The following is a 25626-nucleotide window of genomic DNA, read 5'->3' on the forward strand; positions in this document are numbered from 1 at the left end:
AGTGGGAATGTGCCCACCCTGGCGGGCACCGGGGGCCGCACAGCAGTTGGGGGTGGGTGGGGGTGGGCAGGAGTAAGGGGGCAGGGACACCGCCACTCGGAGCCCGGGACCCCGCGGCATCCAGTGCGTCTGTGTCGGTCCCAGTGGGAGACCTCCCACCCCGAAAAGAGACCGAAGTGGCGGAAGGAGCCCGCACCCGCCTCCCCACGTCGGCGGCTTCTCTAGCGCAAGGTGACGGGCGTGGACGCGGCTGTGGGGCCGGGAGCGGAGGGCTGGGGTCTGGGCTCCCGCGCCGGGGCGAAGGGGCAGCCGCAGCGCAGAGGCCCGCCCCGCCCTCCCCTCCCGTCCACGCCCAGCCTCCCGGCCCTTGGGCTGCTCGCGGCCTTTTCCCGGCTGGGCTCGGACTCAGCTCGACTGGGCTCGGCGGGCGGCGGCGGCGGCGCCGGCGGCTGGCGGAGGAGGGAGGGCGAGGGCGGGCGCGGGCCGGCGGGCGGGCGGAAGAGGGAGGAGAGGCGCGGGGAGCCAGGCCTCGGGGCCTCGGAGCAGCCACCCGAGCAGACGGAGTACACGGAGCAGCGGCCCCGGCCCCGCCAGCGCTGCCGCCGGGTGAGTCGGGGCCCCCGCCCGGCGCCCGAGCCCCGCGCGGGGGTGGGAAGGGGCTGCGGAAAAGTTGGGAGCCCCGGGTGCCGCTTTGTCGCGGGGCCACGGAGGGGTCGGGCTGGGAAGGCCGCGGGGCCGGGGCGAGGAGGGAGGCGGCGCTGGCGGGGGGCGCTGCGGGCGCTCATGGCGGCGGCCGCCGGGTAAGGCGGGCGCAGCGCCTCAAGGGAGCGGCCGGGGCCGGCGGGCCTGGCGCCGCGGTGTCCGCGGCAGCGCCGCCCTGAGCCGGAGAAGCTCTCCCGGGCAACAGGTAGGGCGGAAGGTGGGGACGCGGGGGCTGCGGGCGACGGGGCCGAGCCGCGGGCTTCCCTTTGTTGGGGAGTGGAGGAGCTTGGTGACCATTGGCGCGAGAGCCTCCACCCTGGCAGCGGCCCGCGGGGTTGCCCTGGCCTGGACGCGTCCTGTGGCTTGGGTGGGAGGAGAGGGGAGGGCCCTGCCCCGTTTTCTTCCTACCGGCCCACCGTGCCCACCTCGCAGGCGAGGTCAGAGCTTCCATGTGCTTAACGGGAAACAGGAAGGAGCGGCCCAGAGCGCCTGCCCCGGCCCGGTAGGGCTAAGGCATACCGTTATGAGGTGTGGGTGGCTGGCAAGGGAGCTCCTGGTGGAACTGGCTTTCTGGGCCGTAGCTTGTTAATCACTAGAGGCCCGTGGCAAGTGGGTTGACTGCAGGTGTAGAGCACTCATCTTTAGCCTGCAGTTGGAGTCTCTCCCTCCCTAAGCCTAGCTCCTGGCATCAAAACCTGGTTTCAGTCACCTGAGTTGCCAGGCCCAGGTTCAGGGGGTTCTGAGGATCGTGGCGAATGCAGTGAGCCCCTGTTCCTGGAGAAGTGAGTCCGAGCAGGCCTCCAGCAGGCAGTCACCCCCATATCTGTGCTGGGGCAGGGGTGGGTGGCGGTTGCTGCCGCATACCGGAGTCGGGATGACCGCACCGGGGTGTGAGTGGCTGCACATGTAAAGGGGCTCCTAAGGGTAAGGACTTGCCTGCAGTCCTGTCCCTGAGGACCTGGCGCTGACCATACCGTGATCTGCACAGTCTGTTCCAGAGAGGGATCCTTTTCTCCCCTGGTCCCCCACTCCCCTCACTGGGGCCTCTGGCCAGATTTTCCCCTGGGAGGAAGGGCCTCCTTTTTCCCCTGTCACTGGCCACAGGCTGGCTGATCCCTCACTGTGTCCTTCAACACCGCCCCAGCTGTCTCTCAAACCCACCGGCGTCTCCCTGCCCCTGGGGCCATAGTCTCATGCAGTGTTTGGGTCCGTGGAGGCCTTTGGTGGGACTTTGCAGACAAGCTGTAGGCCAGATGAGGCTGAGGACTACTGTTCTGACTGCCTCTCACCCACCTCTTTTTTACAATCTGGCTTATTTTGAGGCCCATCCTGCAGCCTGGAGGGATAACACACCTCTCATTGGCTCCATCCATGGCTTGTAGACTTCTAGTTCATGACCTGCTTCTGTTGCCTGAAAGTTTTCAACAAGGAAGACTATTCAGGACTTCTTCAGTGGAAGCAGGGAGCCGGTGGGACCTTTGTCACTCCTCCCTTGTCAACAACTCCTTTCTATTTTCCTCAGTTATTCTTCCAAACTATGAGAGCCAGTCAGACTGACCACCTGGAGTCTGAGAGAATTCCTTCCTCTCAGGCCGAAACTTCTGCCTTCTCAGCCGTTTGGATCTACAAACTCCCATGGGGATCCTCTGCTCCTTTCATCCACCTAGAGGGGTCTTGTGGGGGTGTCAGTCAGAGTTGGGGCAAAGGTTGGGGCTGGACAGAGTCCTGCTCAAGTTCCTGCTAATCCAATGCCAGTTAAATCCCTGCTCTTCTGGCCCCTCTCCAGCCTGTGCCTCAGAAAGTGGCATCTGTGCCTCCAAGGCAGGTGCGTGTGAGAGAGAGCGTAGACAGATACCATGTCTCTTCATGTGTATGGGGGAGTGAAGTCTGGGTGGAAAAGTGTTTCTAGATGTGATTTTCTCCATAAGAAGTCAAGTAACTGCCCTGAAGGCCCAGGGGGCCTGGAAAAACAGGGTTGTCTCCTTACCGTGTGTACACTTCAGCTTTTCTTGCCCCAGCCTCTTGTTTATGGGGTCTTGCTTGGATCTGTGTGCTGGTGCTAAGAGGCCTCCCCAGTACTGCCACAGGGACCCAACTCTTTGGTTCTGTGGGGATGTGTAAGTGAGGCCGGCCAGGCCCCAGCTGTCCTCCCCTCTCTTCATGTTGAGTCAGAGGTCCTGACCCTGCTGAATCTGGGGCCTCCCTGCTGGGGAGATGGGGGTAGTGCCTCTCTGCTAATGGAGGTGCAGGACCACCAGGGAGGGCTGTGGTCATGGGAAGCCTGCAACCTCGGTGTAAAAGCCCCCATTAATCTGCATTTCCCAAGTCTTCCACTCTCCCTGCTTGGAGTGGAAGAGGACAGGCGCTATCTCATCTTGGGGATGAGGAAGTTGCACTGCCCAGGTGTCTGTCCTTGACCATGCTCTAGTGCCTACTTTGCCTGCCCCCCACCCCCTGCTTTGCAGGCATGAGACATTCCTGGGCCCCAGGAGTCCAGCAGGGGCTCCACCCTCCCTCTGCGACTCCAGCCTGCTGCCTGACTAGAGAAACATCCCTGCCAGTTTTCACAGACCTGGTTGGGGATGGGATCTGAAGTCTAGGACTGCCAGGGCAACATGGTACCTTTGGCTTTACATTTCCCTGGAGAAGTTGGGCTCCAAGAGATAGCAGTCAGGTGACTGGGTCAGGCTGATCTCGCTTCCAATCAGGCTGAGCAAAAAAGTGGGAAGAGGGGGCCATGTGCACACATCAAAGTGTTCCGCATTGTCCCTTCTCTGTGCATTTTCTACCCTTGTCCCTTCTTTATTCAATTTTCTACAACTTTTCTCTAGGAAAAAAGTGTGTGTTTGTGTGGGGAAAGTTCCACTGTGGATAATTACATTTAATTTTGTTCAGTTCAGAAGGCTTCCGTCTGTTTAATTAAATATTTATTCTGGCTGAGGTGGAAGGGGCAGGGGCAGTGTCTGGAATGTGTGTGTGTGATTTGGGGGAGGAGGAGGGGAGAAGGTGGAGCTGAAGCTCCTTTGCTGGCAGTGCTGACCTCTGATTTCATCCGAGAGAGCAGTGACCAGGAGTGGGGACAAGGGGGTAAAGTCCTTGAGCTGGAATACTGACCCGTGACAGGCTGAGGGATTTCGCAAGGGCTACAGTGGTGGGTGGGGGTGGAGCGGGAGCTGTCAGAGCAGCAGCAGGACCAGCCCAGCCCAGCTGTGGTCTCAGGCTCTGTCTTCAGTCAGTGGCACCAACTAGTCTCCAGGTCACTGTGGATAACAATTTCACCACTCTCTTTTCTTCCTGTCTCTGCTTTCACTTTCTGGGCCAGCCTAAATCCCACTGCCTCATCTCCTTCCCAGGAGAACAAGGGGTGGGGAGCCTGGAAAAGACTGTCATGGTCATCCTGCTGCGGCTTCTTGCTGAGTCCTAGGATTGCCAGGTGTTGTGCTGGACCCAGCATCCCTGGCTCTCCTGGACCATCTTGCCATTCCTCTCAGCTCCAAGCAGCTGCTCTTCCCTCATGAGCCACACACAGACCATTCCCTCCCTCCTCTGGGTATCCAAGTGGTCACTCCCACCATGTTGTTGTCTTTCAGTTGGGGGAGGAGGTTTACATAGTGGCTCTTTCCTAGACTGAGAGGGTATGGGTGTTCCCCTGCAGACTAGGATTCTGTTTTCTGGATGAGCATTTATACGAAATAGCTCTGACCAGGCATGGTGGCTCATGCCTGTAATCCCAGCACTTTGGGAGGCCAAGGCTGGCAGGTTGCTTGAGCCCAGGAGTTCAAGACCAGTCTGGGCAACATGGCAAAACCCTGTTTCTACCAAAAAAAAAAAATTCAAAAATTAGCCAGATGTGGTGTGTGCTACTTGGTAGTGCATGCTACTCATAGCCCCAGGCACTCGGGAGGCTGAGGCAGGAGGGGAGGATGGCTTGAACCTGGGAAGTGGAGGTTGCAGTGAGCTGTGATTGTACCACTGCACTCCAGCTTGGGTGACAGAGGAAGACCCTGTCTCAAAAGAAAATAAAAGAATAGCTCTTAATTCCATCAGATGTATTGGTCCGCTCTCTTGGTTCCCTGCCCCACAATCCCTGACTCTTTGCAGCCCTACCTTCACTTTTCTTTCTGAAGAGTTATACATAGGGTCCTTCTGCCTTGTGTGTAGGGACTAGATGGCTTGGCATGGAGTGTCAACCTTGTGTGCAGTAGTTCGATGTCCAGTGATTGTGGAGCTCAGTGTCATTTGGGGACATAATTTTGCTTTACCTTGGCTTTTTTTTTTTTTTTTTTTGAGACGGAGTCTCACTCTGTTACCCAGGCTGGAGTGCAGTGGCAAGAGCATGGCTCACTGCAACCTTCACCTCCCAGGCTCAAGTGATCCTCCCACCTCAGCCTCCTGAGTAGCTGGGATTGCAGGCATGTGCCACCACACCCAGCTAATTTTTGTATTTTTTGTAGAGATGGGGTTTCACCGTGTTGCCCAGGCTGGTCTCAAATTCCTGAGCTCAAGTGATCAGCCTGCCTTGGTCTCCCAAAGTGCTGGGATTACAGGCGTGAGCCACTGCCCAGCCTACCCTGTCTCTTAATTTTTCTTTAGGGACTTGCTACTCAGATGGGTTGTAGGTTGTAGGGAAGGGGAAGAAGGGTTTGCCTCAGCCCTGCAATGTTTTGGGGCACCCCCTGGAAGCATTCAGCTGAGTTGGCTTGGAGGCTCGAGGAAGTGGCCAGAGTGTAGGGGGATAAGGGAGGGACTTTACTCAGATTGTTGGCTACAGCTTCTAGGGCCAGGTCCTGCCTGTCTTGCAGGTTAAGATAGCAAAATGACAAGACCCCCAAGGTTCTTCCCCCACCCCCCGAAATCAGAGGTTGTAAGGACCCCAAGTTTCTTAATTCCAGGGAATCACGTCTGCAGGTTGCTGTAGACAGTAAATGCTTTTTTTTTTTTTTGAGACAGTCTCGCTGTCACCTAGGCTAGAGTGCAATGGCGTGATTCCGGCTCACTGCAACCTCTGCCTCCTGGGTTCAAGCGATTCTCCTGCCTCAGCCTCCCGAGTAGCTGGGACTATAGGCGCCCGCCACCACACCCAGCTAGTTTTTTGTATTTTTAGTAGAGATGAGGTTTCGCCGTGTTGGCCAGGCTGGTCTCGAACTCCTGACCTCGTGATCTGCCAGCCTCGGCCTCCCAAAGTGCTGGGACCACAGGCATGAGCCATCACGGCCGGCCTAACAGTAAATGTTAAAACTGGAAAGCCACCGTATTACAGATGAGGAAACTGATTTGCCCAAGGTTACATAGCCAGGATAGGGATCTAGAGTTCGACTCTCTGCCCCCTTCTCCTTTTGATACATCCTGAAAACTTTTATTCATCTATCTCTTCCTCCATAGCTACTCCCTCTTGATGCCCTCCCCTTTGCCCCTCACTCAGGATGCTCCAGACCTTGTATGATTACTTCTGGTGGGAACGTCTGTGGCTGCCTGTGAACTTGACCTGGGCCGATCTAGAAGACCGAGATGGACGTGTCTACGCCAAAGCCTCAGATCTCTATATCACGCTGCCCCTGGCCTTGCTCTTCCTCATCGTTCGATACTTCTTTGAGCTGTAAGCATGCCAACCTACCCTCATGCCTTCCCCTGTTGCCAGTTGCAGTTTCTTGGACTTCAAGTTTGTTCCTTGCTGTTTAATTAGCCCTTGACCCTGATGTTGTGGCTACTCAGGTTCCTGCCCACTGTGCACCCCCTCCCCTGAAGGCACCATTGTCTTCCTGAAGGCTCAGCACCCCCAGGCCCTTTCCATCAATGGTTATTTGTTCTCACCCTCTACCCGCTGCCCGCCTGGCCACTAGTGAACACACAGGCAGCTTTGTCAGCTGTGGGCAGCCGTGGAGGCTAGAGAAAAGGGGGTTGCCAGGAAGCTGGGGAAACTGAGGCCAGGGTAAAGTTGCCTTAGCTTGCAGCCCTTTCCCTTCCCAGCAAGCTAGATACCTTACTCATATCCCTTCCCCAGGTACGTGGCTACACCACTGGCTGCCCTCTTGAACATAAAGGAGAAAACTCGGCTGCGGGCACCTCCCAACGCCACCTTGGAACATTTCTACCTGACCAGTGGCAAGCAGCCCAAGCAGGTATGAGCCGCATGCTGCTCTGGCTCTGGGAATCACTGAGTTTGGTGGTGGGGGGACAGGGTTTGAATGTTAGCTCTGGCAGGTGAAGAGATGGGGAAGCAGTGGTGCTGACTGAGGTTGTTACTGGGAGAGGCTGGGGATGCTGCTGAGTTCCGAAGGTAAACATAACAATGGGCTTCTTCACTGTGCCCAGGTGGAAGTAGAGCTTTTGTCCCGGCAGAGCGGGCTCTCTGGCCGCCAGGTAGAGCGTTGGTTCCGTCGCCGCCGCAACCAGGACCGGCCCAGTCTCCTCAAGAAGTTCCGAGAAGCCAGGTGGGGGAGGCTGGGGCAGAAGCTGGGTGACATGGAATATCCTGATGTGTCTTGCTGGGAGGGATAGGCGGTGGCTATACGCAGGGAGATGTGAGGAGGTGAATTCAGTTATTAATGGTATCTTGTGAGGGTATCTGCAGGTATTTGGGGGCTGCTGGGGGACTGTGCTATCCTCTGACCTAGCCATTTCTGCTTCCTCTGCCAGCTGGAGATTCACATTTTACCTGATTGCCTTCATTGCCGGCATGGCCGTCATTGTGGATGTGAGTGGGGATTACTGGGAGGTGGGAGTAGGTTCTCTGGCAAGGTCAGGTGAGGCCATGGAATTTGGGTTCCTCCTCTTTTAACTTCTCACCATCTCTCTGCAGAAACCCTGGTTCTATGACATGAAGAAAGTTTGGGAGGGATATCCCATACAGGTATGAGTTCTGCTTCCTCATGTGGGGGTGGACTAAGACACACCCTAGTGAAGAGATGGTTTGTGGAATCCATGGCAGAGGGATTAGAGTGATGGAATGAAGAACCTCAGGGGCTAGGGGGTTTGTGGAGTGGGGACACCCTTGGGGCTGGTTGCTCTTACCTCTCTCTCCTCTCCCAGAGCACTATCCCTTCCCAGTATTGGTACTACATGATTGAACTTTCCTTCTACTGGTCCCTGCTCTTCAGCATTGCCTCTGATGTCAAGCGAAAGGTGGGTGAAGGGGTTGTGCAATTAAGCCTCAGAGCCAAAATGAGGCCTTGGGATGAACACCCTCTCCTTTGACTTCTGGGTACTCTGAATGGAGCTGTTGGTATATGGGGAACCAAAGGCAAGGGGTAAGAAGGCATAGTGAGAGCTGGGGAATAAAAAAAGGCCCTGGGGCCTGCATCATCTCTGCAGGATTTCAAGGAACAGATCATCCACCATGTGGCCACCATCATTCTCATCAGCTTTTCCTGGTTTGCCAATTACATCCGAGCTGGGACTCTAATCATGGCTCTGCATGACTCTTCCGATTACCTGCTGGAGGTCAGGCTTCCTCAAATCTAGAGACCCTGGTGCAGGTTCTTCTGTCCCTTTGGTTTTCTTTGGGAGGGAGGTGTGGGGTGGGAATTTGGAGGATGACATTCCTGGGACCAAGGAGGAGGGCACAGAGTCAGTGCTCCTAACTGGAGTGTACATATGAATGTACTCGAGGGAGTCAGGAGCCCATGATGATGGATGGGGGCTCTCTATGCAGTCAGCCAAGATGTTTAACTACGCGGGATGGAAGAACACCTGCAACAACATCTTCATCGTCTTCGCCATTGTTTTCATCATCACCCGACTGGTCATCCTGCCCTTCTGGTGAGTAGGCAGCTAGGCTACACTCCTGTTCTGAAGAAATCAGGAGCCTTGCCTTTCTTCCCCTCCTGTATCTCCCCGGTGTCTGACCTGCTCTTGTCCACGTTCTCTCTCTCCTTGAATCCTCAGGATCCTGCATTGCACCCTGGTGTACCCACTGGAGCTCTATCCTGCCTTCTTTGGCTATTACTTCTTCAATTCCATGATGGGAGTTCTACAGCTGCTGCATATCTTCTGGGCCTACCTCATTTTGCGCATGGCCCACAAGTTCATAACTGGAAAGGTGAAGCCCTGTTCCCATTGTGTAGGCCTTACTACTCTCTACAACTTCCTGAACTCCCATCTTGCCAGTAACTCTCTAAAAAACTAGTGTGGAGCCCTGGGTATAACAGGAACAAGCCCTCAGAGAGAAGCAGTACTTAGGGGTTTGAGGATCTCATGTAATAACCCTTCTTGTCCCTTTTCCACAGCTGGTAGAAGATGAACGCAGTGACCGGGAAGAAACAGAGAGCTCAGAGGGGGAGGAGGCTGCAGCTGGGGGAGGAGCAAAGAGCCGGCCCCTAGCCAATGGCCACCCCATCCTCAATAACAACCATCGTAAGAATGACTGAACCATTATTCCAGCTGCCTCCCAGATTAATGCATAAAGCCAAGGAACTACCCCGCTCCCCGCGCTATAGGGTCACTTTAAGCTCTGGGGAAAAAGGAGAAAGTGAGAGGAGAGTTCTCTGCATCCTCCCTCCTTGCTTGTCACCCAGTTGCCTTTAAACCAAATTCTAACCAGCCTATCCCCAGGTAGGGGGACGTTGGTTATATTCTGTTAGAGGGGGATGGTCGTATTTTCCTCCCTATCCGCCAAGTCATCCTTTCTACTGCTTTTGAGGCCCTCCCTCAGCTCTCTGTGGGTAGGGGTTACAATTCACATTCCTTATTCTGAGAATTTGGCCCCAGCTGTTTGCCTTTGACTCCCTGACCTCCAGAGCCAGGGTTGTGCCTTATTGTCCCATCTGTGGGCCTCATTCTGCCAAAGCTGGACCAAGGCTAACCTTTCTAAGCTCCCTAACTTGGGCCAGAAACCAAAGCTGAGCTTTTAACTTTCTCCCTCTATGACACAAATGAATTGAGGGTAGGAGGAGGGTGCACATAACCCTTACCCTACCTCTGCCAAAAAGTGGGGGCTGTACTGGGGACTGCTCGGATGATCTTTCTTAGTGCTACTTCTTTCAGCTGTCCCTGTAGCGACAGGTCTAAGATCTGACTGCCTCCTCCTTTCTCTGGCCTCTTCCCTTTCCCTCTTCTCTTCAGCTAGGCTAGCTGGTTTGGAGTAGAATGGCAACTAATTCTAATTTTTATTTATTAAATATTTGGGGTTTTGGTTTTAAAGCCAGAATTACGGCTAGCACCTAGCATTTCAGCAGAGGGACCATTTTAGACCAAAATGTACTGTTAATGGGTTTCTTTTTTAAATTAAAAGATTAAATAAAAAATATTAAATAAAACATGGCAATAAGTGTCAGACTATTAGGAATTGAGAAGGGGGATCAACTAAATAAACGAAGAGAGTCTTTCTTATGCCTTCCTTGCAGTTATGTAATATTTTCTTTTTTAAATTTCACATGCATGTAATTTGAGCACTTTGGGGGGCCAAGGAGGGTGGATCACTAGAGGTCAGGAGTTTGAGACCAGCCTGGCCAACATGGCGAAACCCCATCTCTACTAAAAATACATCTAGCTGGGTGTGGTGGCGGGCGACTGTAATCTCAGCTACTTAGGAGGCTGAGGCAGGAGAATCACCTGAACCCGGGAGGCGGAGGCTGCAGTGAGTCGAGATTGCGCCATTGCACTCCAGCCTGGGTGACAGAGCGAGAACTCCATCATCTAAAAAAATTCACATGCAAGAAGCAAAGGTAGACAAGGTGTAGAAGATGAATGACAGCAGCCCACAGGGGAGGATGGGGATAATACCTCACTGAAAGATCCAGAATTGGGAGTATCGGGCTGAGAGAGAGAAACAAAACCACAATCTTAGTTTTATCATATTGTTAAAAGACTTTCAAGAAATAATACAAACTGGAGATAGTAGATACACAGGCTCCATTCTAAGAACAAAGTCTGTTAGAAGCAGGAACACTTGGACAAATATGGGATGGGAGGGATGTCAGGCCTAGGTTAGAGTGGTGATCTCTCCCCACCCTTTAGGGCCTTTGGAGGTGGAGAAGGGATCCGGCCTGCTAGCACCACATTGGAAGGGATCATCTGGTCCAGAACCCCCATTTCTATCTACTAGGAGCTGGGGGGAGTAGCTAGCCCAGAGACTTCGGGTCAGGGTTCAACAATCAGGAAGACCCAGTTCCTGAGGAAACGACAGTTCAAGAAGGGTTGGGAAGAAGGCTGTCCTCTAAAGAAGACGTCCTCTGCATTCAATGGCCCCACAGCAACAGAGTAGCTCCTTGCCTTCCACACTGCCCACCTCGTAGTTGTAGTCCCAAGTAAGTTCTGTCCCAGCCCGGATTCTTCTGAAGAGGAAGAAAAGGATGGTGTGTGGCAAAGACAGCAGATAACCCAGGCACTTGGGGTTACTGAATATGTAGGTGGAGTTGGATCATGAATGGAGGAGGGGCCCTTAGAACTTCAGTGGTCCTTGCCCCTCCCCAGTCATCCCCTTTCCTGACTCCTTACTTGCTGGCAAAGAAGGCCACCCAGGGGAAGCGAAGATCATGGGTATCCACGAAGACATTCTGGACAAACAGGTTGGGGCTGCAACTGTGCTGTAGGTTTAAGGACAGGATCAAATAAGAACCAGGGAAACTGAACCTGGCTTTGCAGGGAGAGTGAGAGTTGGAAGAAAAATGATGCCATCTGACCCTCCCCATTATAATAGATGCTTTGAAAGAAAGCTACCTCTTTAAGATCCTTTGAGATCAAGAGTTTATAACAAGAAAAGGGCTTATAGAGTATGTTAAAAGAAATCTGAGGACCATGGGATAATCCAGCATCTAGAGGTGGGGAGAGGGGTCTCACGTTGAGGTAGCGGCCCAGGTTGCCTTCAAGCTTGGCATCAATGATGTAGCAAGACTCCTCGCCATCATAGAATTGGCGTGTGTTCTTACGAACAGGTGCGCTCTCCCCCTTGTCCACAGAGGCCATGTTGGTTGATTTAATTGCAATCCCATGGGTTGATTTAAGAGCAAAGCCTCGGGTTGATTTTACTGCCACTTGACGCTTCATTGGACCTGGACAGGAGGGAGAATGGGGTCAGGACCCATCCCAACTCATGAACGGACATTCTATCATGAATGGACATTCTACCCCTATTTCTCTCCCAACATTGCAGCTGAGAAACACCAATAAGCTGGAACTCAAAGATCCTAAGTAGCGGGTTTTTTTTTCAAGCATAATTAGATCTGCTAGACAAAGGAGCTGAGGGGAAAGAGTAAAAAAATGGAAATGAGAGAGGATGTGTCAAACAATAGTTTAGCTCGGAGTCAGAAAGCCCTCCCAGAGATGCTCCAATTCTTAGGATCTGAATTTTTACCCGCTACTTCTTTAGCTTCCTTAAAAAATGCTCTATCCCAAGTTTCTTACTATTTCTTCCCACCATTCCCAAAATTTTTCCAGGCTACCAGTCATGTTCTTCTTGTCCTCAAAGTCATCCCCTTCAGAGCCAGAGGATATGGTCTGGATATCATCACTGTCAACCGCTGTAGCCGAAGTCTGACCAGCAGTGGGCTTTCGGCTGGTCCCACTTTCCCCCTCACTTTCTGTGCTGCTGGACAGTGTCAGGACATCCTGGGGAAGCAGGAGGGTAAGAAGTAAGAGAAGTAAATGGGAAGGGCTCCTTTAAGTCCTTGCTGTTACCCACGGTTTGGCAGGAAAGGGCGGTGGCAAGAGGAAGATTAGATGCTGGATGAAAGAAAATAAGGCAGGAAGTCAAGGCTAAAGAAGTAGGAGAAGACCTAACAGTAATTATAGTGAAGGACTTGATGAGGTGACAATGGCCCATTTTCCTTTATTAGACTCTGAATAAGCTTGAGGTGACTTACATCAGGGTTGGACTGAGCAGAAGCCATGAGTCTTCGGCTTTGATGCATACTAGTCTTACTAGGTGGGCGGCGAAGTCCTTCAGGCTTCACAGGAGAAGGATTGTAACCGTAATTTCGAGAGCTTTCAGTAACTCTAATGGGAGGGGAAGGAATGAAGCCAACAGGTTACTGGCTGTTTCTTAGGCTTCTAGCCTAGGTTTGAGAGAAGGCAGATTTGGAGACAGGTCAAAAAGACAGGCACTGGGCTGGACACGGTAGCTCATGGCTGTAATCCCAGCACTTTGGGAGGCTGAGGATCCCCTTTGGGAGCATCGCTTGAGCCCAGGAGTTCAAGACCAGTCTGGGAAACATGGTGAAACCCCGTGTCTACAAAAAATACAAAAACTAGCCAGGCATGGTCGTGCACACCCGTAGTCCCAGCTACTAGGGAGGCTGAGGTGGGAGAATCTCTTGAGCCTGGGAGGGGGAGGTTGCAATGAGCTGAGATTACGCCACTGCACTCCAGCCTGGGTGACAAAGCAAGACTCTGTCTCAAAACAAAACAAAACAAAAGGCACTTACACTGACATCTTGTTTCGGTCGTCAGTGTCCTGGAAAAGAACAAGTGAAGGGTTAAATGCTTTCACAGCCTAGGGTAACAAGTCCAATAATCAGACTTCAAATGACCTCCACAGATAACATCAGCCAGTGACAGGTACACATTCTAAAGTGGGGTGGGTAAACCACTCTGCAACTTGACAGAAATCCTCACTACACTCCCTGGCTGGAGCCTTTAAGCCTTCTCAGTGATGGGGCTTAATGCTCATGGAAAACACCACGAGCAGGATTACATCAACCAGGGACAGTTTCACCATCTGTAATGTGGAAAGCATCATCATCATCAAAGAGATACTTAAAATCAATTCTTGTTTCTCTACTTTAGTAGAAGGAAACGATGTGAATAATTTGAAACAGCATTTAACATTAAAAAATCACTTATAAATCTTTCATTTTGTAATTAATCAGATACTTGTCCACCCTCTACCACCAGGCAAGTGGATTTTAAAATATTTTTTTTTTTTTGAGACAGAGTCTCGTTCTGTCACCCAGGCTGGAGTGCAGTGGTGCGATCTCGGCTCACTGCACCTCCACCCTCCAGGTTCAAGCGATTCTCCTGCCTCAGCCTCCCAAGTAGCTGGAAATACAGGCATGCACCACCACACCCGGCTAATTTTTGTATTTTTTAGTAGAGACGGGGTTTCACCATGTTGGCCAGGATGGTCTCCAACTCCTGAACTTCAAGTTATCCACCTGCCTCGGCCTCCCAAAGTGTTGGGATTACAGGCGTGAGCCACTGTGCCCGGTCAATAATTTGGTTCTTTAAACAAACACTAGGAGTGTGCTAGTTAGGGGGAGAGATAACGAGGTGGCCACAGAAATATCCATCAAGTAGAATAATCTACATGCAAAGACTCATGGTGAGACTGCATTGTTACTGCACCAAAGTTAAAGCCATAGCTCTCAGAGTGTTCTGCCACTGCTTACCTCTTTCTTGGCCTGTTTGATGTCTCCCTCATCCTTGATGCCTAGTCCTGAGGTGGAGGCCTTCTCAGCCTCCATTCGGCTTCCCCCAGCCCGGCCCTCCCCACCTTCATTAGTCTTGAAGGATGAATGGCTATCAGAGTCAGCAAAACCACCTTCACTGACACTATTGCAGCTCAACCATGAGGCCACCTTGTTCTTGGGTGTCTCTTCGGAGGAAGGTGGATTGCAGCCACCTACAGGGATTGAGGGAGGAACAGGAATATGTGGGGGTCCAAGATCTGGGGGGTGGGAGTCCTTGGAAGTTGTCTCAGAGAGTCCGTTCTCTTTCTGGCCCCGGGTCTGCCTCCGGGTAGCATAGCTCCGCCACACTGAACTGGTGCTGAAGTCCTCATCCTTACAGAAGTTATCATCTGAGCTATCATCGTTGGACTCTTCAGGGTCCTCTGTACCGCTGTTGCCATCTTCCTGGTCCTTCAAGTCTACACCACTGCTGTCAGAGGAACAGGGGGCATCACTCTCATATCCTTCTTTGAAGTTCTCCACGCTCTCGATATGGTCCAGATTTGCAAAGTACTCATCACCCATTTCCAGACCCTCCTTGTCTGCAAAGTCATCTGTCAGGATTTTGCCTGAGAATGAAGAGAATTAAAGGCCTTCTAGGGTTATGGGGACCTATTAGTTTTTTTTTGTTTGCTTTTTTTTTTTTTTTTTTTTTCAGATGGAGTCTTGCTCTGTCACCCAGGCTGGAGTGCAGTGGTGCGATCTCGGCTCACTGCAACCTCTGCCTCCCGGGTTCAAGTGATTCTCCTGCCTTAGCCTCCTGAGTAGATAGGACTACAGGTGCACGCCACCATGCCTGGCTAATTTTTTTTGTATTTTTGGTAGAGACGGCGTTTCACCATGTTGGCCAGGTTGGTCTCGAACTCCTGACCTCAGGTGATCTGCCCGCCTCAGCCTCCCACAGTGTTGGGATTACAGGTGTTAGCCACCGCACCCGGCCACGGGGACCTATTAGAAAGAATAAGGGTTATTCCATCAATACCCGCTCTACCAGCATATAGAGTCAAAAAGCCTCCATTCTGGTCTCTCATTTCTGTTTTTTTTTGTTTTGTTTTTGAGACAGAGTTTCGCTTTTGTCACCCAGGCTGGAGTGCAGTGGCATGATCTCGGCTCACTGCAATCTCTGCCTCAAGGGTTCAAGTGATTCTCCTGCCTCAGCCTCCCAAGTAGCTGGGATTACAGGCATCCACCACCACACCTGGCTAATTTTTGTATTTTTAGTAGAGATGGGGTTTCAACTATGTTGGCCAGGCTGGTCTCCAACTCCTGACCTCAGGTGATCCACCCACTTCGGCCTCCCAAAGTTTTGGGATTACAGGCATGAGCCACCACGCCGGCCCAGTGTTTCTCTTTGATAATACCTCCCTTTGTATCTTAACTATGAAAGTATGGAGAACTGACTGTCATTTTAAATCTTGCCCTTTCTGTCTTTCCATTTCTTCTACTTTATTGAAACAGAGTACTGGGCTATGCTAAAAGATCTCTGAGTGGAGTGACGTGGGAGAAAATGATACACTGGACTCTATAATCATGTCTGTTCTCTGAAATATCACCATGTCCAAAATTTCATCCCTTTTCATTCTCTTATTTGTGAAACACTTGTGTCCCTCTCTGGTCTAGCTAGACAGGTACATCACTCATCACGTTCTTTGTAGAAGTCCCTGGCCTCCTCTTACTCCAGTTCACATGTCAAGCACTTTCTTCTTATGTTCAATTTGTCTCTGGTTCAATTCCCTACCATGTCCCAGTCTCAGAAAACAACCCTTATATTTTATCACCAACCTGCATAAATACAAACAAAAGAGCCTTTGGCAATGTCATCCAAGCAGCGGATACCCCAGCCCTTGTTCTGTGTCTTGAATAGCTGTAGCCGAACTTGTAGTCCATGTTGCACCAACCGGTTTGTGCACATGTTTGGGTCACATTTGCAGCGTTTGTTACACTCATATACCCTGGGAGGAGGTTAGAATAAAATCAATCACGGTATGATCACTAGAGCACAAAAAAATCCATAAAACTATTATAATTCTTAAGCTATCATCATTTATAATGTGTTGTGGATAAAGATTAAAAATTAGGTAATGATCTAAGTGAGTGGATCTATTGAACCATCTATGCTCTTTGATTCATTTGGAAATGTAGCCCAAGGAAAAAATTTAGAGGGTGGAGAAAGATTTATAAAGATGTCTATAGCAAGACAGCTCATAAAAGTGAATGCTAGAGTGCCTAACACCTGGAGAAAAGCTAAGTAAACTATAATGGGAATACAGATTACAGAGCCATTAAAATAAGCACTATATGGACGGTCAATTTGTAGAAATAGATGCACAAAATAAAGACATGTGAGAAATTCCTGGTGAGGTTTCTTACTAACAACAGCAAAAATAATAATAATAATAAAAATAAATAAATGTGAGAAAAACAGAGGCCAACATAACAGATACGAAAGGGAATAAAGAGATAGGAGGAACTGTGACTAATGTTCATGGTAAAGTTGATTTTCATTCTTTCATTCAGTAAACAATTATTAAACACCAAGAGCTCTACTAAACACTGGAAACATAACAATGAAAAAGATCGTGCTGGGCGTGGTGGCTCATCCCTGTAATCCCAGCACTTTGGGAGGCCAAGGTGGGTAGATCACGAGGTCAGGAGAGTGAGACCATCCTGGCTAACACAGTAAAACCCCGTCTCTAATAAAAATTAAAAAATTAGCCGGGTGTGGTGGCATGCATCTGTAGTCCCAGCTACTTGGGAGGCTGAGGTAGGAGAATTCCTTGAACCCAGGAGGCGGAGGTTGCAGTGAGCCAAAATCAAGCCACTGCACTCCAATCTGGGCGACAGGGTGAGACTCTGTCTCAAAAAAAAAAAAAAAGAAAAAAGAAAAAAAAAAAGGTCATAATTTCTACCCTCAGGGAGCTCTTTTTTTTTTTTTTGGAGACAGAGTTTTGCTCTCATTGCCCAGGCTGGAGTGCAATGGCGCAATCTCAGCTCACAACCTCCACCTCCCGTGTTCAAGTGATTCTCCTGCCTCAGCCTCCCAAGTAGCTGAGATTACAGGCACGCGCCACCATGCCTTGCTAATTTTGTATTTTTAGTAGAGATGGAGTTTATCCATGTTGATCAGGCTGGTCTCGAATTCCCGACCTCATGTGATCCGCCTGCCTTAGCGAACCAAAGTGCTGGGAGTACAGGTGTGAGCCACCGTGCCCAGCCCAGGGGAGCTCATATTCTATCTAATTTAAGAATTTGGGCCAGGCGCAGTGGCTCATGCCTGTAATCCCAGCTACTGAGGATGCTGAGGTGAGAAGATCACTTGAGCTCAGGAGTTCGAGGTTTCAGTGAGCTATGATCATACCACTGCGCTCCAGCCTGAATGACAAAGCAAGTCCACCCCATCTCTGAAAAAGAAAAAAATTTTAATTATTTTTAAACAACCATTAAAGGTAATCAGAGGGATCTAGCACATACCAACATTAAAGGAAGATAACACAGTTATACTAAGAAAGCTAATTGTTTCAGGTAACAATGTTTTTGCTCTATTTGCCCAGTGTTAGAATTTTACTTATTTTCTTGGTATGTAAAATCAATGGAAGAAATTTACTTTGGAAATGTATCAACAGCTCAGTTAGTTAGTTCATGATTTTAGTCATATCCTCTCTCCAGATAAAGATGGTAAGAGCAGCTTCTAGTTACTAAGCATATACTTTTGTGTTTGGCATTGTGTGAATGCCTTATATATACATATTCTATCCTTAAAGCTGCCCTAATACAGGTGATGTTTTTTCTTTTTGAGACACAGTCTCGCTTTGTCGCCCAACCTCCGCTTCCTGGGTTCAAGCGATTCTCCTGCCTCAGCCTCCCGAGTAGCTGGGATTATAGGTGCATGCCATCATACCCAGCTAATTTTTGTATTGGAGACAGGGTTTTACCATGTTGGCCAGGCTGGTCTTGAACTCCTGACCTCAGGTGATCCACCTGCTTCGATCTCCCATTTTTTTTTTTTTTTGAGTCATGGTCTTGCTCTGTCACCCAGACTATAGTGCAGCGGCACAAACACAGCTCACTGCAGCCTTGACCTCCTGGGCTCAAGTGATCCTCCTGCCTCAGTCTCCTAAGTAGCTGGGACCACAGCTGCATGCCACCATGCCCAGCTAATTTTTAAAACTTTTTTTGTAGAGACAAGGTCTCATCACATTGCCCAGGCAAGTCTGGAACTACTGAACTCAAGCCATCCCCCCACCAAGGCCTCCCAAAGTGCTGGGATTACAGGTGTGAGCCATCATGTCTAGCTTTTTTTTCTAACTTTAAAAAAGATTATTTCCCATGTCGGTAATCCCAGCACTTTGGGAGCAAGACTCCATAGCAAAAAAAAAAAGAGATTATTTCCCTGGTGGTCTAGTGGGTAGGGGGAAATAAAAGATTATTGAAATGTAATATACGCAGAGGAAAGTACACATAAGTCTATACAGATCAATGAATTTTACAAACTCAGCATACCATGTAACCTGCACCAGATCAAGAAACAACTTTGTTAGGTCCCTTAAAACCCCACTGGGGACATGGGGGTGTTTATGTTAATATCCTCTGTTTACAGCTGATCAAAAAAGATCAGCTCAGTAGGGGCAGGGCTGGAATTTGAACTCAGGTGTCATTATTACCACATGAAACCTTTACAGTAGCTATACTATCATTCATTCATTCCACAAAATTTAAGTGGTTACTTTTTTTTTTTTTTTTTTTTTGAGGTGGAGTCTCACTATCGCCTAGGCCGGAGTGCAGTGGTGGGATCTTGGCTCACTGCAACCTCCACCTCGCGGGTTCAAGTGATTCTCCTGCCTCAGCCTCTGGAGTAGCTGGGATTACAGGCGCCTGCCACCGCACATGGCTAATTTTTGTATTTTTAGTAGAGACGGGGTTTCAACATCTTGGCCAGGCTGATCTTGAATTCCTGACCTCGTAATCCACCTGCCTCGGCCTCCCAAAGTGCTGGGATTACAGGCGTGAGCCACTGCGCTTGGCTTTTTTTTTTTTTTTGAGACGAAGTCTCCTTCTGTCGCCCAGGCTGGAGTGCAATGGTGCAATCTCGGCTCACTGCAACCTCTGCCTCCTGGGTTCAACCAATTCCCCCATCTCAGCCTCCTGAGTAGCTAGCACTACAGGCATGCGCCACCACGCCTGGCTAATTTTTTATACTTTATTAGTAGAGACAGGGTTTCACCATGTTGGCTAGGCTGGTCTCGAACTCCTGACCTCAAGTGATCTGCCCGCCTTGGCCTCCCAAAGTGCTGGGATTACAGGCATCAGCCACTGCACCTGGCCTAAGTGATTACTATGTGCCAGGCATTGGGTAAACTGGTGATACAATGGTTAGCAAGACAAAGAGACAGATAAGATCCTTGCCTTCATGAAGGAGCTTATATAATAGAAAAAAAAACAAGTCAACAAAAGTTGTCATAAATGCTATAAAGAACACAAACATGGTGCTCAATGAGAGAATTATGGGAGTAAAATGACCTAGTTTTAAAGTGGTCAGGGAAGGTCTCTCTGAGGAGGTGACTTTACAGCTGAAAGCTCAAGGTTAAAGAAGATAGCCACACAAAGAAAAGTGGAAGGATGCCAAGAAGAAGGCACAGCATGTGCAAGTCTCCAGAGGCAGGCTGGAAAACACTGGTTGAACTGGATCCAGGAACTGAAAAATATCAGTGTGGTTGGAATGACTTTGGAGGGAGACAGGAAAGGGCCAGATATATAACCTAAGGTTAAGAGTCAGAATAAAATCCAAACAGCAGAGGGACTATATTATAGAGTTAAGCAGGGGAGTGATATATTATTTGTGATTATTTGAAAATATTTTTATGAAACATTTCAAACGTGTAAAAAAGATATCATGAACACTCATGTACCACCCAGCATTATCAAATCTAAACACTATTGTTAGATTCAAAATTTTGTTAATAATTAAAACATACATGATACAGCAATGCAACTAAACAACTGTCTATTCCTTTGTTTAGTTTTTCAATGTTATCAGTACAAATTCATCCTATGATCTCCCCAGTAGTCTCAATCTCCTCTGAATGTATTCAGGCACCTCAGGTTTTCTGTTAAACCAATTTTCCTGAAGAAGTCGCTCCTACAGCATCTGACCTGCTCCTGCAGTGGCTCTTCCCTATGCCTAGTACACAGCTGTCAGCCTGGAAGCCTCTTTCACTGCACTGTCACCTGTCTTCCACTTTCCTGCCTTTCCCTCTCATTTTTGCAAATATTTCCAGAAACTTTCTGAGAAGGGGAATGATGAAAAACTCTGAGGTACTGCATGTCTAAAAAAATGTATTTAGCCTACCGTAACACCAAATTGATAGTTTGCCCAAGTTTAAAATTCCAGGTTGGAAATAATTTTCCCTTAGAATTCTGAACAGATTCTTCAATTGCTATCTAGCTTCTAGTGTTACTTTCAGGGAAGGCTGAAGTCATTTCAAGTCTATTTTTTAACGTGTTCTATTTCTCTTCTCTAGAAGCTTTTAGGATTTTTTTTTTCCCTCAGTGTTCTGACATTTTATGATAATGTCTCTTAATGGGAACCTACCTTTATCCTTCATTATGTTGGGACCTAACTGGCCCTTTCAATTCAGAAACAAAGATCCTTCAATTATGGGACACTTTCTGAATTATTTCACTGATGCTTTTCTCCTCCGTTCTGTTAATTATGTATTTTGATCACTAGGTTTATTAGTTCACGTGTTTATATATACCAGTTTACCATGCTATATCCCACTCTTTTGTTGTCCTCCTCTTGTTTTAGAGATAAGAGTCATGCTCTGTCACCCCAGGCTAGAGTGTAGTGGTGTGATCATAGCTCACTGCAGCCTTGAACTACTGGGCTCAAGTGATCTTTCTGCCTCTGCCTCTCAAGTAGCTGGGACTACAGGCATGCATCTACCATGCCCGGCTAATTTTTTAAAAAATAATTTAGGCTGGGTGCGGTGGCTCACGCCTGTAATCCCAGCACTTTGGGAGGCTGAGGCAGACGGATCATGAGGTCAGGAGACCATCCTGGCTAACATGGTGAAACCCTGTCTCTACTAAAAATACAAAAAAGTAGTCAGGCGTGGTGGTGGGCGACTGTAGTCCCAGCTTCTCGGGAGGCTGAGGCAGGAGAATGGCGTGAACCTGGAAGGCGGAGCTTGCAGTGAGCTGAGATCACGCCACTGCACTCCAGCCTGGGCGACAGAGCAAGACTCCATCTAAAAAAAAAAAAAATTTTTTTTTAATTTTTAAATCATTTTTTTTGAGACGGAGTCTTGTTGTGTTGTCCAGGCTGGAGTGCAGTGGTGCAATCTCAGCTTACTGTAATCTCTGCCTCCCAGCTTCAAGCGATTCTCTTGCCTCAGCCTCCCAAATAGCTGAGATTACAGGCGTGCACAATCACGCCTGGCTAATTTTTGTATTTTTATTACAGATGGGGTTTCACCATGTTGGCCAGGCTGTTCTTGAACTCCTGACCTCAGGTGATCCACCCACCTTGGCCTCCCAAAGTGTTGGGATTACAGGCATGAGCCACCGCGCCAGGCCAACAATTTTTTTTTTTTTTTTGAGATAGAATTTTGCTTTTCTTGCCCAGGCTGGAGTGCAATGGTGCGGTCTTGGCTCACTGCAACCTCCACCTCCTGGGTCCAAGTGATTCTCCTATCTCAGCCTCCCAAGTAGCTGGGATTACAGGTGCTCGCCACCATCCCTGGCTAGTTTTTTGTATTTTCAGTAGAGATGGGGTTTCACCATATTGGCCAGGCTGGTCTTGAACTCCTGACCTCAAGTGATCTGCCTGCCTCGGCCTCGCAAAGTGCTGGGATTACAGGCGTGAGCCACCATGCCCAGCCCCAACAATTTTTTTTTAGACACAGGGTCTTACTATGTTGCCCAGTCTGGTCTCAAACTCCAGGCCTCAAGTAATCTTTCGGCCTCACCCTCCTCAGTAGCTGTCCTCAACCTCATGCTGGTTCCACCTCCTCTGCTCAACCTTTAAATGTTGGGGCACCCAGGGCTTACTCCTGAGCCGCCTTCTCTATTATCAACATTGTCTCTAGGTGAACTCATTCAGGCTTTAAATACTCCTGTGCTGATGATTCCTAAATTTTTATATCCCACTCTCTCCAGAAATCCCAGTGTCTTCTTGACATTTCTACTTGGATTGCCTGACAGGCATTTCAAACTTTTTGTTTTGTTTTGTTTTGTTTTGTTTTCTGAGACTGAGTTTCACTCTTGTTGCCCAGGCTGGAGTGCAATGGTGCGATCTTAGCTCACCACAACCTCCGCCTCCCAGATTCAAGCAATTCTCCTGCCTCAGCCTCCCGAGTAGCTGAGATTACAGGCATGCGCCACCATGCCCGGCTAATTTTTTTTTTTGTATTTTTAGTAGAGACGGGGTTTCTCCATGTTGGTCAAGGCTGGTCTCGAACTCCCGACCTCAGGTGATCCGTCCGCCTCAGCCTCCCAAAGTGCTGGGATTACAGGCGTGAGCCACTGCGCCTGGCGGCATTTCAAACTTAACATGGCCAAAACAAAAACTGAATTTCACTCAAACCTACTACTCCTTCGGTCTTCCATCTCAGTAAAAAGCACCAACAACCACTAAGATGCTCAAGCCAAAAATTTAGGAATTGTCCTTGATTCTACTCTTTCCCCCCACTCCATAATCTATCCAATTCTGTAGCTCTACCTATTAATACAGCCCAAATCTATCCTTCTTACCTCTACTATCACCTCCATTCTATTGCAAATCATAGCTGCAATGATGTCTCTCTCTGCTGTACTCCTATAACGATCTCCTAATTGGTCTTCCAAAATCTACTTTTGCCATCCTAAGACCTATGATCTACAAAGAAGCCAGAGTAATCTGAAAAAGGCAGGTCACATCACTTGGCAGCTTAAAATCCTGTAAGAGCACCATGAATTTGATTCTAACTTTTCTTTTTTTTTTTTTTTTAAGGCAGAGTCTCGCTCTTGTCACCCAGGCTGAAGTGCAGTGGCATGATCTTGGCTCACTGCAACCTCTGCCTCCTGGATTCAAGCGATTCTCCTGCCTCAGCCTCCCAAGTAGTTGGAACTGCAGGCACCCGCCACCACCCCCGGCTAATTTTTGTATTTTTAGTAGAGACAGGGTTTCACCACGTTGGCCAGGCTGGTCTCAAACTCCTGACCTCAGGTGATCCACCCACCTCGGCCTCCGAAAGTGCTGGGATTACAGGTGTGAGCCACTGTGCCAGCCTGATTCTAACTTTTTTCATTCTGATTTACAAAGCCCTATGTAATCAGGTCCCTGCCTACTTCTCCTCTCTGAACACATTTCACTTACAAGTGTAAATCACAATCTGTTAAGACATTCATTTAGCTATGAAATTAAGATAATCTTTTTTTGCAACAGAAAATTGCTAGATACTATTCAATCATTCTATGTCTTCATTTCAAGGAAAGTCCAAAAAAAAAAAATGTGTTTTGGAAGTCATGAAATAAGATCTAATTAATAAAATGCCTCATCTGGTATTCTATTTTTGGTTCCAATTTTTAGATTTCTGATGATTTCTATAAACACAGAAAAACAAGAACATGCTCCTCAGTCTCTCTGAGGTACTGTGCCATTCCTTGACCACTTACCCTGTGGGTAGACACTCTTCTAGTCTCTTGTACTGGTAGCCAGAGTTAGGGTTGATTTGGCCTCCTGGGGTACAGGCTGTAGCCTGGATAGTTAGTTGATGGCAGGCACACTTGGACCTATATGACAGAGGGAAATAAAGGAAAGGAGCGGGGGGATCAGAGAACAAAAATAACACAATACACATGTACCCAAGGTTGCTCAGTGTGGCCATGTCAGACTCCAGCCTCCCTACCTCATAGCTTTCATGGAGGCCTTATAGCAGGAGTTCCAGGTGAGGGAGGAGGTAAAGGAAGATGGGGAAAGCAGTACAGATACAAGGCAAAGGAAGAGGTGAAACAGACACCATAACAAAGTTGGAAGCAGGGGCAGCAATTCCCCCCACCAACTCACTTGTCCCGACACCCATCCTTGCAGTCACAGCCAACCAGAAATTCAGGGCCTGTGTTAATGAAAACACCCTTGCCCGGGATACGTTCCTTGCTGTAGGCCACCTGGGGTGGAGGGGTTGTGTCAATCTCATTGACACAGGATAGGGGAACATCTTCCTTCCCATAAGTGATGTCCAAAATATAGTAAAAAGGCTTATAGGGCTGAAACTTTCGGTCCACAAGAACATATGGATCCAAACAGAACATCTCCAGGAAGAGGAAGTCACAGCCAGTCTCGAAAAGGTAGCGTTCTATCTCCTGCATTGTCCGAAGGCAGAGACCACAAGGTGTCTTATAGATAACATGAAAGCCCATCTTGCGGTTAACTCGACGCCGGGCTGTCATCCGCCGGAAGTCATACAGTAATGGGACCAGCAGAGGGTTCTTGCCCCGGTACTGCTCATTCCTCATAGGTCTGACTCGAGACAGACAGGTATAGCTGCAGACATGAGGTAAGTAGAAAAGCTTCTCCATGGGAGCACGGTAGGAGGGCTCTGCTGGGGCCCGCTCCAGCATGCCATGGAAGACTGGGGGTGCTGGAGGGGCTGGGAGTGCTGAGGGTGCCGGGGCAGAGGCTGTGGAGCCTAAAGGTGATCTGCAAATGAGATGCAAGTGATCAGATCAGAAGGCAACAGGACCTCTGTTTTATAATTAACCCTCCAGGTAGTTAAGCCATTTCTCTCATCTTTCAAACAGCTGTGCTCCTGAAGCTAAAGATGATTCAAGAAAGATCTTCCCTTGCCCTACCAAACCTGGACAATGAAACTCCCTGATTACTCTTCGCTGACTGATAACATCTCTATTTCTCTTTTTTTTTTGAGACAGTTTCGCTCTTTTTGCCCAGGCTGGAGTACAATGGCACGATCTTGGCTCACCACAACCTCTGCCTCCTGGGTTCAAGCGATTCTCCTGCCTCAGCGTCCTGAGTAGCTGGGATTACAGGCATGCGCCACCACGCCTGGCTAATTTTGTATTTTTTAGTAGAGACAGGGTTTCTCCATGTTGGCCAGGCTGGTCTCGAACTCCCGACCTCAGGTGATCCGCCCGCCTCGGCCTCCCAAAGTGCTGGGATTACAGGCGTGAGCCACCGCGCCCGGCCTAACATCTCTATTTCAACAGTATACCTTTTCCTAAAATGTATTTGCCTGTGAATTATGGAAGTAGAATCCAGTCTTCTACCAATGTTTTTTTGGTCTGCTGCGTGTTCTAAAAATGTCCTAACTAACTCCAAGGAAAGAGGCTGTGGTGTTTCCTTTCTATTTTAGCAATGATGGCACCATGTTCAACAAGAAGTTTTAACAAATGGCTTTCAGATGATACCATATTTCCAAGCACCCAGCTTCCAATTCAATTATTCTTACTTTCTATTTCTTAGAAACTTCTATGGGTAAAGCTTCCTTTTCAAGTCCAAACTCCTCACCATCATAAGCTTAAACTAAGCCCTTCGCTTACAGCCAAG

General features: G+C 49.1%; 2 protein-coding genes across 10 annotated transcripts in view; one reads left to right on the plus strand and one right to left on the minus strand.

Moving 5' to 3' along the window:
* Positions 1-99: 99 nt before the first annotated feature.
* CERS2 (ceramide synthase 2) lies at positions 100-10029 on the plus strand. 6 transcript variants are annotated; one of them, XM_008970451.6, is made up of 11 exons: positions 100-231; positions 6125-6298; positions 6704-6821; positions 7015-7133; positions 7339-7396; positions 7502-7552; positions 7732-7824; positions 8014-8142; positions 8354-8460; positions 8587-8740; positions 8928-10029. In XM_008970451.6, the coding sequence occupies exons 2-11, from the start codon at positions 6126-6128 to the stop codon at positions 9066-9068; spliced, it is 1143 nt and encodes a 380-aa protein (XP_008968699.1). In that variant the 5' UTR covers positions 100-231; position 6125; the 3' UTR covers positions 9069-10029. The 6 variants fall into 6 exon arrangements, with proteins under 6 accessions (XP_008968699.1, XP_034790883.1, XP_034790882.1 ...); XM_034934992.4 differs by lacking the exon at positions 100-231 and adding an exon at positions 317-606 and having other exon boundaries at positions 6085-6298; XM_034934991.4 differs by lacking the exon at positions 100-231 and adding an exon at positions 322-606.
* A 453-nt stretch (positions 10030-10482) lies between these two features.
* Positions 10483-25626, minus strand: part of SETDB1 (SET domain bifurcated histone lysine methyltransferase 1) — a 38335-nt gene continuing 23191 nt past the window's right edge. For all 4 annotated transcript variants that reach the window (XM_055101485.2, XM_034934957.3, XM_008970455.4 and 1 more), the window contains exons 13-22: positions 24130-24762; positions 23739-23855; positions 15867-16036; positions 14025-14653; positions 13062-13090; positions 12501-12633; positions 12081-12246; positions 11479-11690; positions 11137-11225; positions 10483-10973 (exon numbers count right to left, since the gene is read on the minus strand). In XM_055101485.2, coding sequence (XP_054957460.1) covers positions 10856-10973; positions 11137-11225; positions 11479-11690; positions 12081-12246; positions 12501-12633; positions 13062-13090; positions 14025-14653; positions 15867-16036; positions 23739-23855; positions 24130-24762 — 2296 coding nt within the window. In that variant the 3' untranslated portion in view covers positions 10483-10855. The remainder of the gene's footprint in view (positions 10974-11136; positions 11226-11478; positions 11691-12080; positions 12247-12500; positions 12634-13061; positions 13091-14024; positions 14654-15866; positions 16037-23738; positions 23856-24129; positions 24763-25626) is intronic.

The sequence above is a fragment of the Pan paniscus genome, chromosome 1 (genome assembly GCF_029289425.2).
Source record: "Pan paniscus chromosome 1, NHGRI_mPanPan1-v2.0_pri, whole genome shotgun sequence".
Classification (NCBI taxonomy): domain Eukaryota; kingdom Metazoa; phylum Chordata; class Mammalia; order Primates; family Hominidae; genus Pan; species Pan paniscus.